The 15,519-nt window shown below is 43.7% G+C and overlaps 1 protein-coding gene across 1 annotated transcript in view; it reads left to right on the top strand.

Annotated features, from left to right (window-relative positions):
* Positions 1-15,519, top strand: part of ANKMY2 (ankyrin repeat and MYND domain containing 2) — a 43,092-nt gene that overhangs the window by 16,599 nt on the left and 10,974 nt on the right. Inside the window, exons 3-5 of the mRNA XM_040431299.1 lie at positions 8,478-8,616; positions 10,109-10,207; positions 14,947-15,107. Coding sequence (XP_040287233.1) covers positions 8,478-8,616; positions 10,109-10,207; positions 14,947-15,107 — 399 coding nt within the window. The remainder of the gene's footprint in view (positions 1-8,477; positions 8,617-10,108; positions 10,208-14,946; positions 15,108-15,519) is intronic.

The following is a 15,519-nucleotide window of genomic DNA, read 5'->3' as shown; positions in this document are numbered from 1 at the left end:
ATATTCTTGTACGTAGAAGCAGTATTATAGCAGTTATATTCTTGTACGTAGGAGCAGTATTATAGTAGTTATATTCTTGTACATAGGAGGCAGTATTATAGTAGTTATATTCTTGTACATAGGAGGCAGTATTATAGTAGTTATATTCTTGTACATAGGAGGCAGTATTATAGTAGTTATATTCTTGTACATAGGAGGCAGTATTATAGTAGTTATATTCCTGTACATAGGAGCAGTATTATAGTAGTTATATTCTTATACATAGGAGGCAGTATTATAGTAGTTATATTCTTGTACATAGGAGCAGTATTATAGTAGTTATATTCTTGTACATAGGAGCAGTATTATAGTAGTTATATTCTTGTACATAGGAGCAGTATTATAGTAGTTATATTCTTGTACATAGGAGCAGTATTATAGTAGTTATATTCTTGTACATAGGAGCAGTATTATAGTAGTTATATTCTTGTACATAGGAGGCAGTATTATAGTAGTTATATTCTTGTACATAGGAGGCAGTATTATAGTAGTTATATTCTTGTACATAGGAGGCAGTATTATAGTAGTTATATTCTTGTACATAGGAGGCAGTATTATAGTAGTTATATTCTTGTACATAGGAGGCAGTATTATAGTAGTTATATTCTTGTACATAGGAGGCAGTATTATAGTAGTTATATTTTTGTACATAGGAGGCAGTATTATAGTAGTTATATTTTTGTACATAGGAGGCAGTATTATAGTAGTTATATTCTTATACATAGGAGCAGTATTATAGTAGGTATATTCTTGTACATAGGAGCAGTATTATAGTAGTTATATTCTTAACCAAATTTCTTTTTATTCAAAGAATAAGGTACATCTTACAATCACATACCATCGTAGTATTGATGAAAAGGTATTATTACAAACCTTCTATGGAAGTGACAATTATTACATATCAGTGCATCATATGGTATCTAAGATGAAGCCAAAAATGTAACCGACAATAAAAGTATAAAACAAAGGGGAGGAAAGGAGGGGTAGGGAGGGGACAGAGGGGGGATGTTAAGAGTTTTTCCAACTCCGTCAAGTAAACCTTCTATAATTCTTCCAAGGTGACCAGATTTGAAGAAAGCTGGAACGTGTGTAGGATTCCCAATGGGCCAGTTCTTCAAATCTATAGATCTGATCCACCTTGTCTCTCCACATCGAAACAGTAGGAGGTTCAGTCTCTTTCCAAAGCAGCGGAATCAGCAATCTCGCCGCCGTGATAAGCATAGTGGGGAGATCAGATCTACAGGGAGACAGCGAATCGTTGGGGCACCAAAGTAAGATCAGTTTGGGTTCTAGCTTAACCTGCGTAACACATACCACATTGATCAATGCTTCTATGTTTGACCAGAAAGCCTTGATCCTCTCACAATGCCACCAAATGTGTGACAGGGAGCCTGTATCCTTTTTACACCTCCAACACTCACTTGGAATGTCTGCATTAAGCCTATGCAGAAACTCCGGGGATTTGTACCATCTTGTAAGCAGCTTAAATGAGTTCTCTTGTATCCTAATACAGCGGCTAAAGCCGTGGGAGTGTGAGAGGACAAAAGCCCTTTCCGGTTCTGAAAGGCGGATGGACAGTTCCCTTTCCCACGAATTGAGAAAGTGTAGCTCAGGAGGGGAGGATGAGAGTAATTCTTTATATATGGTAGACAGCGGTTTAGGCATCTTACGGGTGTCTGATAGCCTTTTATCCAACCAAGAGGGAGGGCTAGAGGTAGTTGGGGGTGGTAGTTTGATCAACTTAATATCCTTCTGCAGGGCAAATCCCTGGAGGAAAGGGGCGTTTTTGATTTTGGGGTCATTCAAGACTAGGGTCCAATCCAGGTTCCCATCTGGGGTCCGGATCTCACTTAAAGGAATCTCAGCTAAGAGAGGCCAAATGCCTGAAGGCTTCTTAGCTTCCGGGTGAATGTAAAACTGCAAGGAGGAGAGTGGAGTGCCTGGTATTGGGAATGTAGGCACCTTGGCTTTAAATTGCTTGGCCCATTCAACCAATAGGCTCTTCCAAAGGGGTGATAAGGAGGAACTACCTGGAGAACAGGGGGAAAGCCCCCAAAGAATCCGCTTCATTTTGGTGGAAAGCAGAGAGCGCTCTAGACGCACATATGGAGCACTATAGGCGTTATTGAGGAGAGATAGACCTCGGAATAATTGAAAGGCCGCATAGTAGGAGCGCATGTCAGGCAGACCAATACCGCCAAACCTCTTCTCTCTGGTCAACACCGAATATGCAATTCTGGAGGGTTTATTACCCCACAGAAAGAGAGAAAAAACTTGGCGAATGTCGACAAAAAATGATTTCGGCAGCCAAATAGGCAAAACCTGAAGTAGGTACAGAAATTTAGGGGCTATAAAAGTCTTAAGGTAGTTCCTCTTTCCACACCAAGAGATGAACGGAAGTTATAGTAGTTATATTCTTGTACATAGGAGCAGTATTATAGTAGTTATATTCTTGTACATAGGAGCAGTATTATAGTAGTTATATTCTTGTACGTAGGAGCAGTATTATAGTAGTTATATTCTTGTACATAGGAGGCAGTATTATAGTAGTTATATTCTTGTACATAGAAGCAGTATTATAGTAGTTATATTCTTGTACATAGAAGCAGTATTATAGCAGTTATATTCTTGTACATAGAAGCAGTATTATAGCAGTTATATTCTTGTACATAGAAGCAGTATTATAGCAGTTATATTCTTGTACGTAGGAGCAGTATTATAGTAGTTATATTCTTGTACACAGGAGCAGTATTATAGTAGTTATATTCTTGTACATAGGAGGCAGTATAATAGTAGTTATATTCTTGTACATAGGAGGCAGTATTATAGTAGTTATATTCTTGTACATAGGAGCAGTATTATAGTAGTTATATTCCTGTACATAGGAGCAGTATTATAGTAGTTATACCCCTGTACATAGGAGGCAGTATTATAGTAGTTATATTCTTGTACACAGGAGCAGTATTATAGTAGTTATATTCTTGTACATAGCAGCAGTATTATAGTAGTTATATTCTTGTACATAGGAGCAGTATTATAGTAGTTATATTCTTGTACATAGGAGGCAGTATTATAGTAGTTATATTCTTGTACATAGCAGCAGTATTATAGTAGTTATATTCTTGTACATAGGAGCAGTATTATAGTAGTTATATTCTTGTACACAGGAGCAGTATTATAGTAGTTATATTCTTGTACATAGGGGCAGTATTATAGTAGTTATATTCTTGTACATAGGAGGCAGTATTATAGTAGTTATATTCTTGTACATAGGAGCAGTATTATAGTAGTTATACCCCTGTACATAGGAGGCAGTATAATAGTAGTTATATTCTTGTACATAGGAGGCAGTATTATAGTAGTTATATTCTTGTACATAGGAGCAGTATTATAGTAGTTATACCCCTGTACATAGGAGGCAGTATAATAGTAGTTATATTCTTGTACATAGGAGGCAGTATTATAGTAGTTATATTCTTGTACATAGGAGCAGTATTATAGTAGTTATATTCTTGTACATAGGAGCAGTATTATAGTAGTTATATTCTTGTACATAGGAGCAGTATTCTAGTAGTCATATTCTTGTACATAGGAGCAGTATTATAGCAGTTATATTCTTGTACATAGGAGCAGTATTATAGTAGTTATATTCTTGTACATAGGAGCAGTATTATAGTAGTTATATTCTTGTACATAGGAGGCAGTATTATAGTAGTTATATTCTTGTACATAGGAGCAGTATTATAGTAGTTATATTCTTGTACATAGCAGCAGTATTATAGTAGTTATATTCTTGTACATAGGAGCAGTATTATAGTAGTTATATTCTTGTACATAGCAGTATTATAGTAGTTATATTCTTGTACATAGGGGCAGTATTACAGTATTTAAGTTCTTGTGTATAGGGGCAGTATTATAGTAGTTATATTATTTAATATTTAGTAGATCTTTTGCCCATCATAAGGAATGATATAAGGGACATTCAGAAGACCTCACGTGATTACAGGTCGGCACATTGCTCACATTTTCTTTACTTGATGTTTAGATTTAATACAGGGGCAGTGCAGTTGATGTTTTACGGGTGGGGTGTTGCTCCTTCAGCATGATGGGTTCACGTTAAGTTGAAGTCCTCCTTATGGCTTGCACTAATGCACCGATGGGACCATTAGGCCCTGGGCTGGTTATTTCAGTCCTTTGATACAAGCCTTGCAGTTGTGGTGCACCCCCAGTGTCACATTGATCGACCGCTCGGCACACACATTCCCAGCATTCATTCTCCAGATCCATAACTCTCAGCTCTTACCAGGAAGGATCAATAATTTTGTTCATTTACTCAAAGGATTTACATTTCGGTGTAAATGAAGGTTTGTGTTTGAGACAGAAGAAATTCACCAGATCTATATACATTATATAAACCATGAGCTCTGCAACCATAGAGGACCCCTCAAAAATTGGGTAACTGTCTCCACAATCTCACTTGTAGAAGGTCTCAATCTAAATTCTAAAACTAATCATGGGTATTAAATTGGCAGCATTCTTTTATAAAAACAGCGCCACACCTATTCCCAGGTTGTGAGTGGTACTGCACATCCATTCACTTCAGTAAAGGTGAATTCATACACCCCCCCCCCCTCCCTTCCAGCTGGCCCTACCCATTCCTGAACAGTAATGGATTGTAATTTCGGAAATTTTTACCATAAATTCCACATAATGCAGCGTTCAGTAGTCCAGAAATTCTAATAATCCCCAAAAAACTAAACGTAACACACTTTTCTAAGGACCACCTGATAATCCAGAACATCTCATAATCCGGCAGCTGTCGGGTCCCACAGGACTGTCACATTGTGTCCACTCATTTTGTTATTTACTAGCATGGCAGTTGCTATTCATCAGTAACCTTGGCAACCAGCGGCCGCCGTGGGGACTGAAAGCCTTTGTCGTGGTGACGATCGGGAAACCTGTAGAGATAATCTCCTTCGCTTCTAAAAAAAAAAATTACTGAGATAAATTTTTGAAAAATGTATACATTTTCTGACACCTTTTGATACAATTTTATCAAGTGAAGTGTCATACTTTTGCAACATTTTTTGTAATACATGTACAGTGCAGTGAAAAAGTCATTGTCACTCACTTGATTATTATTTTTTTCTATTTTGGCTAATTTGTCCCATTTCAAGGGATTCTCCGATACTTCGATATTAGAGTGCTATGGGCCCCAGGGCAAACTTTGGATCAGGATTCCCCCCAGACTCTGTGACCCCAATCGTTATACCACCCCTGGTCCCTGATTCCCCAGTAGTGAGCCTCCCCACTGCCCGCCAGTAGTGTCCCCTGCCCCCCGGTAGTTTCCCCCCCCCACCCCCAGAGGCGGCTCTTCCATTAGACCGCCGCCTAAGGCCTTGCGCTGGTGGGGGGCCTCGCTCTGGCTCCCACCCGACACCGCCGCAAGTACAATTATTGGCTTCCGCGGCCGATGGGTGGCCTCAGCGGACTAATGGAAGAGCCGCAGCGGGGCCCGCGGCCGCTCTTAGCCCCTCTCTGCCTCTTTAAGAGAGCAGTGGCTGCTGGGGCTTAGAGCGTGCCGCCGCACAGGCACGTCTTCTGAACGTTGCCAGCCCCGCCCCCAGAGCGCTGCGCAGCCACGCAGGGGAGAAGGAGGAGCCAGGGCCCTCACCTCAGTCAGTGTCTGGCTGCCGCCCCCACAGACAGACAGTGGTGCCCGACCAGTGAATATAAGCCCAAGGTGTGTGTGTGTCTCACTACTGCCGCCTGCCCAGTGCCCACTCCTCAAAAACAGCGCAGCAGGCAGGCATATGGCATTCCGTATGCATTCCGTTTTTTTTTTGCGGAACCATTGACTTGAATGGAGCCACTGAACGTGATTTGCTGGCAATAATAGGACTTGTTCTATCTTTGAACGGAAATACGGAAACGGAATGCATACGGAGTACCTTCCGTTGTGTTTGCGGATCCATTGAAATGAATGGTTCTGTATATGGAACTCAAAAAACGGAACGGAAAAAATAACATTTGTGTGCAGGAGGCCTTAGGGCATACATCGTGCGCGGGTGGGAGTAAACCGCGTCCTAGGTTACTATGATGCTGTGCACGCCGGTCCGCCTGCTGGGCCATTGTCCCGCACTCATAAGATTTTGTCCCGCGGGCGGCCCGACGTGCACGGCATCATTGTAATCTGTGATGCTGTGCGCTCCCGTGCGCTCGATCAATGCCGCTTCGAGACATATGGCCTGCTCCTGGACCGTATGTCTCGGAGGGCATGCGTTCGCGTGCATGAGCCCTTAGTCTGTATACGGACATTGTTTAGAGTCTTACATTGATCTGACACATTGTATCCTCTTGGAGGCAAATACCATTCTACATGTTTTACTGATGGTGGAATGTCCTTGTGGTAGATGTGGTGTAACTGGACCCGTGTCTTCCAAAAAGTGCCACTTATCAGTCCACAGGATATTACCCCAAAAGGTTTGGAAGTCTTCTAGAAGATTTTTGGAAAATGTGAGGCGAGCCTTTGCTTTCTTCGCGGTCCGCAGTGGTTTGTGCCATTTTTGCCCAATGTCTTTCGTATCCTGGATTGTGTACACTGAACCTTTCCCTGAGGTCTGAGGCTCTACGTGTGTCTGTCTGGGATCTTCTGTGACCTGGGTGAGTCGTGGAGGAGCTCTGACACCCACAGTGCCCCCATAATAAGGTCAGCTATAGCAGTGACACCCACAGTGCCCCCATAATAAGGTCAGCTATAGCAGTGACACCCACAGTGCCCCCATAATAAGGTCAGCTATAGCAGTGACACCCACAGTGCCCCCATAATAAGGTCAGCTATAGCAGTGACACCCACAGTGCCCCCATAATAAGGTCAGCTATAGCAGTGACACCCACAGTGCCCCCATAATAAGGTCAGCTATAGCAGTGACACCCACAGTGCCCCCATAATAAGGTCAGCTATAGCAGTGACACCCACAGTGCTTCCATAATAAGATCAGCTATAGCAGTGACACCCACAGTAACCCCATAATAAGATCAGCTATAGCAGTGACACCCACAGTGCCCCCATATTAAGGTCAGCTATAGCCGTGACACCCACAGTGCCCCCATAATAAGGTCAGCTATAGCAGTGACACCCACAGTGCCCCCATAATAAGGTCAGCTATAGCAGTGACACCCACAGTGCCCCCATAATAATGTCAGCTATAGCAGTGACACCCACAGTGCCCCCATAATAATGTCAGCTATAGCAGTGACACCCACAGTGCCCCCATAATAAGGTTAGCTATAGCAGTGACAGACGCTGTGCCCCATAATAAGGTCAGCTATAGCAGTGACACCCACAGTGCCCCCATAATAATGTCAGCTATAGCAGTGACACCCACAGTGCCCCCATAATAATGTCAGCTATAATGACAGCCACAGTGCCCCCATAATAAGGTCAGCTATAATGACAGCCACAGTGCCCCCATAATATGGTCAGTTATAGCAATGACAACCACAGTACCCCCATAATAAGGTCAGCTATAGCAGTGACAGACGCTGTGCCCCATAATAAGGTCAGCTATAGCAGTGACACCCACAGTGCCCCCATAATAAGGTCAGCTATAGCAGTGACACCCACAGTGCCCCCATAATAAGGTCAGCTATAGCAGTGACACCCACAGTGCCCCCATAATAAGGTCAGCTATAGCAGTGACACCCACAGTGCCCCCATAATAATGTCAGCTATAGCAGTGACACCCACAGTGCCCCCATAATAAGGTCAGCTATAATGACAGCCACAGTGCCCCCATAATATGGTCAGCTATAATGACAGCCACAGTGCCCCCATAATATGGTCAGTTATAGCAATGACAACCACAGTACCCCCATAATAAGGTTAGCTATAGCAGTGACAGACGCTGTGCCCCATAATAGGGTCAGCTATATTGTCACATATTAATGACAGCCACAGTGCCCCCCATAAAAAGGTCAGCTATAGCAATTACCACAGTGCCCCTATAATAAGGTCAGGTATAGCAGTAACAGCCACAGTGCCCCCCATAATGGGGTCAGCTATAGCAGTTCTAGCCAGTGTTCCCACAATTGGGTCAGCTATAATGTCCCATAGTAGTGACTGCCACAGTTCCCCCATAATAGGGTCAGCTATAATGCCACGGAGCAATGACAACCCCCATAATAGGGTCAGCTATAATGTCCCATAGAATTGACAGCAACAGTGCCCCCATTATAAGGTCAGCTGTAATGACAGGAACCCAAAATAGGTTTGAATGCAGCTCTGGGTGTGACTAGAGTATAAGACTGATGTGACTTCAGATTGGTAGCCTTTGCAAAGTTTTTCAACCTTCAAATACATTTTTCAAGAGGTGGAGCTATTTTTTAAAATGATCCTTAAATGCTTTAAGTCTAATTTGTTCCTCATTTGTTCCCAGCATGGAATGACCCCCCTGATGCACGCGGCGTACAAGGGGAAGGTGGAGATGTGCAAACTGCTGTTACAGCACGGCGCGGACGTGAACTGCAATGAGCACGAGCACGGCTACACGGCGCTGATGTTTGCTTGTCTGTCAGGTATTGGCCCTTTAATCTGAGCTCGCGCCGTAGTCACACTGCAGCAAAAACACAGCTGTCACAGGTTACATCCAGGTAAATGAGATTTTAAAAGGTCCCACGTGCTTTTTGGGTCTGACGGCTCATTGGTTTTCTGGAAATACAACTTTAAAAGTCCAATATACCTTGTGTTTAAAGATCTCTGCTTGCTGTTGGTGAATGGGGACCTACTTATACCCAGCGGCTAAAATAACCTGTCCAGATGTAAAACCTCTCACAGCTGAGGGTTTGTTACAATTGTATCCAGTCTAGATAATCCCCAGCAGCACAACTCTATCGCCAGTCCTAATAACTTGTTACAATGTATCAGTCTAGACGGATACAAGGGAAACAATCTAACTCTGCTCTTTCCATCACCGCCATTGTCTGGCGAGTAACTATGTGCGAGCGGACGTTCCTCCCCTGGTAGTTTGGTTCAGTCAACCTGATCTCGGGGAAGGGGGGGGGGGGGACGCATCCCCTGCACTTGATTGACAGGACAGACTGTGAGGACGTTTGCACTGCCTGGCCCTGTCAATCAAAGTGCAGAGAGCGCAGCAGTTGCAGAGAGAGCAGAACCTCTAGGTGCAACGGCAACGCCCCCGTTGCTCCTAGAGGCTCATTTGCATATAATAAAACATCAGTTTTCTCAGCAATGCAGGCACATATGAACATGGGACCAACACAGGTGCCTTCAGCTGCCAAGTGCACATGTAACAGGTCAGCCAGTGTCATAGGTGCAAAACTGCTGACAGATGCCCCTTTAATCACATATCCCAGTGATATGCTATCAAATTCTGAGATGACGCAACCCCTTTAAATATCAGAATTCCGGAGAGATGTCCATGTGTGTGTCTTTTTCGATGTAGCATCTTCCTCGCCCACATGTCACTTACCAGATGATTATCCTCATGTTCGGGCTTCCAGTAACTGCCCCGTGAACCCTCGGAGTGCCCCATTATCCGGTTCTTTGTCCTAGATACCAAGCGACTATCCAGAATAGTATTTAGGATGCGGTGCAGCAGCTGGTAATAATATGCTGTCTGCCGCTGCCTACACACAGAGATTAAGCTAAATGTCAGTTAAAGGGGCGCTCCACCAGAGACCGCAATGCCCAAAGATCATTGGGAACCGATCTCCATTTTCCCCTACAGGCCAGCAATGATGGTGATGTGTCACCTGCTTCTGCAGCAATGGTCTGATGGAGTTCCCCTTTAACAAGTCTCCCTTCCCTATTAAAGAGCATGTTCCATAATGAAACAACCTGAGGAGGGTTCGTTACAATGAATCAGGTTACAAAATAATCTAACTGCAGTACAGCAGAGCCATCAGCTGCGTGAACATGACCAGGGCAGAAGGGGTGAAGGTAAACAGGAATGTTCCCATTCACTGACAGCAAGCAGAAGTCTAGAAAAACGTGTTAGGATGCAACCATGTCGGTGGCGGTATTGACACGAGTCTCACTGTGTCCTAGGGAAAAAGGAAATTGTCTGGATGATGCTAGAGGCCGGGGCCGACACCGACGCGATCAACTCCGTGGGCAGGACAGCCGCGCAAATGGCAGCTTTTGTAGGTAAAACCTTTTTGCTTTAGTCTTGTCTTTTTCTTAAACTTTTATTTGCAATATTGCTGTATATTGCTCATACACATAAAGGGGTCTTCCAAATACAATATGCACTTTTTCACTTTTTTGTGTCCCCCAATAATGATGTGGGGGTTGGGGGGGGGGGGGGTCCCACATTGCAGAGGATATGAAGCACAGCATAACACTGGGTCGTCCATGTAATCGAGAGAGAGCTGCAGTTTATAGCGGTTATGGATACAGTTGAAATGCTATAGACACAGTTGCACAGAGCTTTTTTGTAAATTACTCATTTGCTTTAAAAAAAAAATAAGCAACCTTCTAAAAGGCCTTAAAAAAAAATGTCCTTCCATTTTGCGTCTGCAGAGTGTGTGTAAGTCCTTCACCTAGCTGCTGGTGCTGTTGAATCCGACATAGATCTGTTTCTGATGGCTTTTTCTGCTCAACCCCTCCCTTCTCTTCAGTGTAAGGCCTCGTGCACACGACCGTACGCCCTCCGAGACGTGCGGTCCGTGAGCGGGCCATATGTCCCGGAGCGGCAGACATCGTGCGCACGGGAGCGCACAGCATTATAGATTACAATGACGCTGTGCACGTCAGGCCGCCCGCGGGGCTATTGTCCCGCACTCATAAGATTATATGAGTGCGGGACAATAGCCCCGCGGGTGGCCCGACGTGCATCATTGTAATCTGTGATGCTGTGCGCTCCCGTGCGCAAGATCAATGCCGCTCTGGGAGATTTGGCCCGCTCACGGCCCGCATGTCTCGGAGGGCATACGGTCGTGTGCAAGAGGCCTAAGGCCTCTTTCAGACGGGCGTTGCGGGAAAAGGTGCGGGTGCGTTGCGGGAACATGCGCGATTTTTCCGCGCGAGTGCAAAACATTGTCATGCATTTTGCGCGCGTGTGAGAAAAATCGCGCATGTTTGGTACCCAAACCCGAACTTCTTCACAGAAGTTCGGGCTTGGGATCGGTGTTCTGTAGATTGTATTATTTTCCCTTATAACATGGATATAAGGGAAAATAATAGCATTCTGAATACAGACTGCATAGTACAATAGCGCTGGAGGGGTTAAAAATTTTTTTTTAAAAAAATTTAACTCACCTGAATTCACTTGATCGCGCTGCCGGCATCTCTTCTGTCTTCATCTTTGCTGTGTGCAGGAAAAGGACCTGTGGTGACGTCACTCCGGTCATCACATGATCCGTCACCACAGGTCCTTTTCCTGCACACAGCAAAGATGAAGACAGAAGAGATGCCGGCAGCGCGATCAAGTGAATTCAGGTGAGTTAAATTATTTAATTTTTTTTAACCCCTCCAGCGCTATTGTACTATGCATTCTGTATTCAGAATGCTATTATTTTCCCTTATAACCATGTTATAAGGGAAAATAATAATGATCGGGTCTCCATCCTGATCGTCACCTAGCAACCGTGCGTGAAAATCGCACTGCATCCGCACTTGCTTGCGGATTCTTGCGATTTTCACGCAGCCCCATTCACTTCTATGGGGCCTGCGTTACGTGAAAAACACAGAATATAGAGCATGCTGCGATTTTTCACGCAAAGCACAAGTGATGCGTGAAAATCACCGCTCATGTGAACAGCCCCATAGAAATGAATGGGTCCGGATTCAGTGCGGGTGCAATGCGTTCACATCACGCATCGCACCCGCGCGGAAAACTCGCCCGTGTGAAAGGGGCCTAAGCGATAGCAGTAAGGAGGGGGATGAGTTTGTATGTGGCAGATCAGAGATGGAGAGGGAGGAAAGCATCCAAGCAGGAGAGCTCACAAAGACTGTAGTTAGGGAGGAAAGCACACACAAGGCAGTTTGCAGGAGGAGGCAGCATCATTCTGGACACACAGACCTTACGTCCAGCATGTATTACTGGGAGGGACACCAGTTTAAAAAATCTATGGGTCTGGAAATAAATGAAGGTTGCAGGCTAAAACATTTGCAACTTTTGTATTCAAGGTAAACACTATAAAATATGTAAAATATTAGTTTCCATCTCCTAGGTGTCCAAAGCCTCTAAAGCAGGCGGGGCACAACCTTTTTTGGTCTGAGGGCCGCACTTTCACATCGCTCTATTTCAAGGGGCCGCAAAGAAAATAATAAATGTTGATTAGCGCTCATTTGCATCTGCCTATTACTGGGAGGAATGATCACTTTCACAGTCATTCCTCCTTCATTTAGTTATATTGATGATCAGTAGCACGTCCCTGCGGCAGGATTATACCGCCAGTTATCGCGAACGCTGAATATCTCGCAGTGTAATAGGGGCTTAAATGGATTTCACAGTAAAAATGAATTTTTAACGAGTTCTTGCAGCGTGGCCCCCGAAACCGAAGAGTTCTACTTACCTGCTCCCCGCTATGTTTTTACTCGGCAGTGCATGTCCATGGTCACATGCACCTCTCCAGCCAATCACTGGCCACAAGCAGCGTGTCGCTGCTGAAGCCAGTCATTGACTGGAGCGGTGTATGTGACCATGGCCATGCCCCGGTGTAAAAGTGCAGGAACCGGAAGATGGAGGCAGAGGGGGCCAGGGCGGCATGAAGCAGGTAAGTATGAATCTTCTGTTTTAGGGGCCATGCTGCAAGAACTTGTCAAAAGTCATTTTTACGGAAAAGTGGCGACATTTCCTTCCTGCCTCCTATTCATAAATCAGCGATTTCCTTCACTGCAGAGGATGGCGCTCCCTGGTTATTACCACCTGCTGCCAGTTACAGGCGCCATGTAATAACCAGTAAGCATTTTCCCTTACTGGTGGGGAGAGCGCCCTTTGGGTAACATTTTAAAAACCAGTCCTGAACAGACACTTTTTTTGTGATTTAGCGCACGTGGTGGTTCGAACGGTTGTACCTTTTTTATGTGTTGGACCAAAATAATTTTTGCGACAATTTTTCACTTGACACATAGGGTCTTATTTGGGGGAAACTGTACAAAACATTTTTAACAAGTTTTTTTTATTTTTTTTCCAAACAGCTCCTTATTCTTTAAATATGGAATCTGACCCCAAAATACATTTTTATAATTAGTTCCCTATTTTGTGTCGGTTGTTTTGTTATAGAATATGTACAGTTTCACGTGCATGAGGCAATAATGGCGACAGTTTTGGTTGGTGTGGGCGTTTTTTCTTTTATGTATTTTTGTATCTTTTTTTAACTTAGTTTTTTATATATTTCTGCTAAAAATACACTGACACTTTTTGTTAATTTTTCACTTTTTCCTTTTAATTTTTTCCGTTTATTAGTATTTTATTAATTTATTGTATTATTTTTTTATAATTGATTTATTACTTATTATTTAAATATATTTTTGACACATAATTTGTCCCCCAAGAAGTCCTAAAAAGACTGCTGGGGACAATGAACACTTTACTATTTTGCACTTTTTATTTTTTGTATTTTATTTGTATTTTATTTTATTATATATATATTTTTTTTTTATTCTCTTTTTTTTTTTTATATATATTTTTGCCACATAACGTGTCCCACGAGGGATCAGAAAAAGACTGTTAGGGGATAGTGAGCACTCTTTTATTTAGCAATTTTTCCTTTTATTTTTTTTTCTTTTATTTGTATTCTATTTTCTAATTATTTTTTTTTGCCACATAATATTTTATTTCTTTTTTTTTTTCTTTTATTTGTATTTTTTCAAAACAATTTAAAAATATTTTTTTTTGACTTATTTTTTCCCCCGCATAATTTGTCCCCAAAGGGTCACTGAAAGACCTTCGGAGACACAGACTTTTTTTTTTTTTTTTGCACTATTTCCACTGTAACTGGGGCATCCAAAGGAGCCCCAGTTACAGGGGAAACCAGTCTGCTGTTGGGGCATTGTACACAGGCAGAGCTGATCAGGGTCTCCTCCTGACCCTGACGCTCTGCACTCCTCTGACCCCAAGCCGGGTCCACCCTGCATAGTGCGCTGCTCACCTATCTGAGGAGAAGGCAGAAGCGCTGTCACTGACAGCCGGGGACCCATCCTGCTTCACAGTGCGGGAGCAGGAGCTGTAATGCTCCATCGCGCACAATCAGCTGTGTTTCTGTCCAGGACATGGGCCGCAAATCTTGGCTCTGGGGGCCGCGGGTTGTGCACCCCTGCTTTAAAGCAAATGTCCTTCTTTTACATCATGTCCAAAACTGCAATCAAAATTCTGTCTGCCTGCAGCCACCACTAGGGGGAGCTTACTGCCAGCACAATGAACTAATAGCAGCACAGTCTGCAGAAAGTTCTTGAGCTCCACCTAGTGGTGGCTACAGGAAGACAGAAGTTTTACTGTGTAACTCTGTATCCATGCAGATATCAGAAAAAAAGAGCACCGACTACTAATTATCTTGTAATAGCGCCATCTGTGCCTTTTATAATGAACTTTCTATTTATTATAATTGACTTTATATTTAATTTTGTCACCATTTTCAGGATCTCATCTTGTTTTCTGTGAATAGGAACATTGGTTGGTTTCCAACCTGTGGCTCTCCAGTGTTGTAAAACTAAAGCTCCCAGCATGCATTGTCAGGCCATGCTGGGGGTTGTAGTTTTTTGCAACTGCTGGAGAGCCACAAGTTGGAGACACTGCTCTAGGGTAGGTATGATCAGTCTGCATACAATAGTCTTCATCAGGCAATAGAATACATTGTCCCCCAAAGTGTGTCAGTGTCGCCCCCTCGGAGACGAGACTTGTCTTTCTCGCCCGTTTCTTCTATTGTATCTTTGTCTTCCAGGCCAGCACGACTGCGTCACCGTCATTAACAATTTCTTCCCGCGTGAAAAGTTGGATTATTACACCAAACCGCAAGGACTCAGTAAAGAACCAAAGTTACCTGTAAAATTAGCTGGACCATTACACAAGATCATCACCACCACCAACCTCCACCCGGTGAAGGTAAAGCTCGCTAGGAAGTTACAGGAAGCTGAGTGTGATCACCACATCATATTCAGCTGCTTGTAAGAGGAGACATCCCTGGACAGTAGGTATAATTAACCCCATACTGCCCTAGGCCACCAGGGATGTTAGCATTAACCTCCTTCTTTTCCCTAGACCACCATGGATGTTTGCATTAACTCCATTCTTTGCCGTAGACCACCAGAGATGTTTGGATTAACGGCTTTCTTTGCCTTAGTCCATCACTGATGTTGCCACTAAATCCCTTCCCGCTCCTGCCCATCAGGGCTGCAGGCATTAACCCAGTTCTTTGCACCGGACCACCAGGGATGTTGGCCATATCCTCCTTCTTACCCTAGGCCTCCAGAGATTTTGGAATTAATCCTTTTTCTGCCCTTGGCCACCAGGGATG

This window comes from Bufo bufo, chromosome 5 (genome assembly GCF_905171765.1).
Source record: "Bufo bufo chromosome 5, aBufBuf1.1, whole genome shotgun sequence".
Lineage (NCBI taxonomy): Eukaryota > Metazoa > Chordata > Amphibia > Anura > Bufonidae > Bufo > Bufo bufo.
This window is presented reverse-complemented; position numbering and strand designations above follow the sequence as displayed.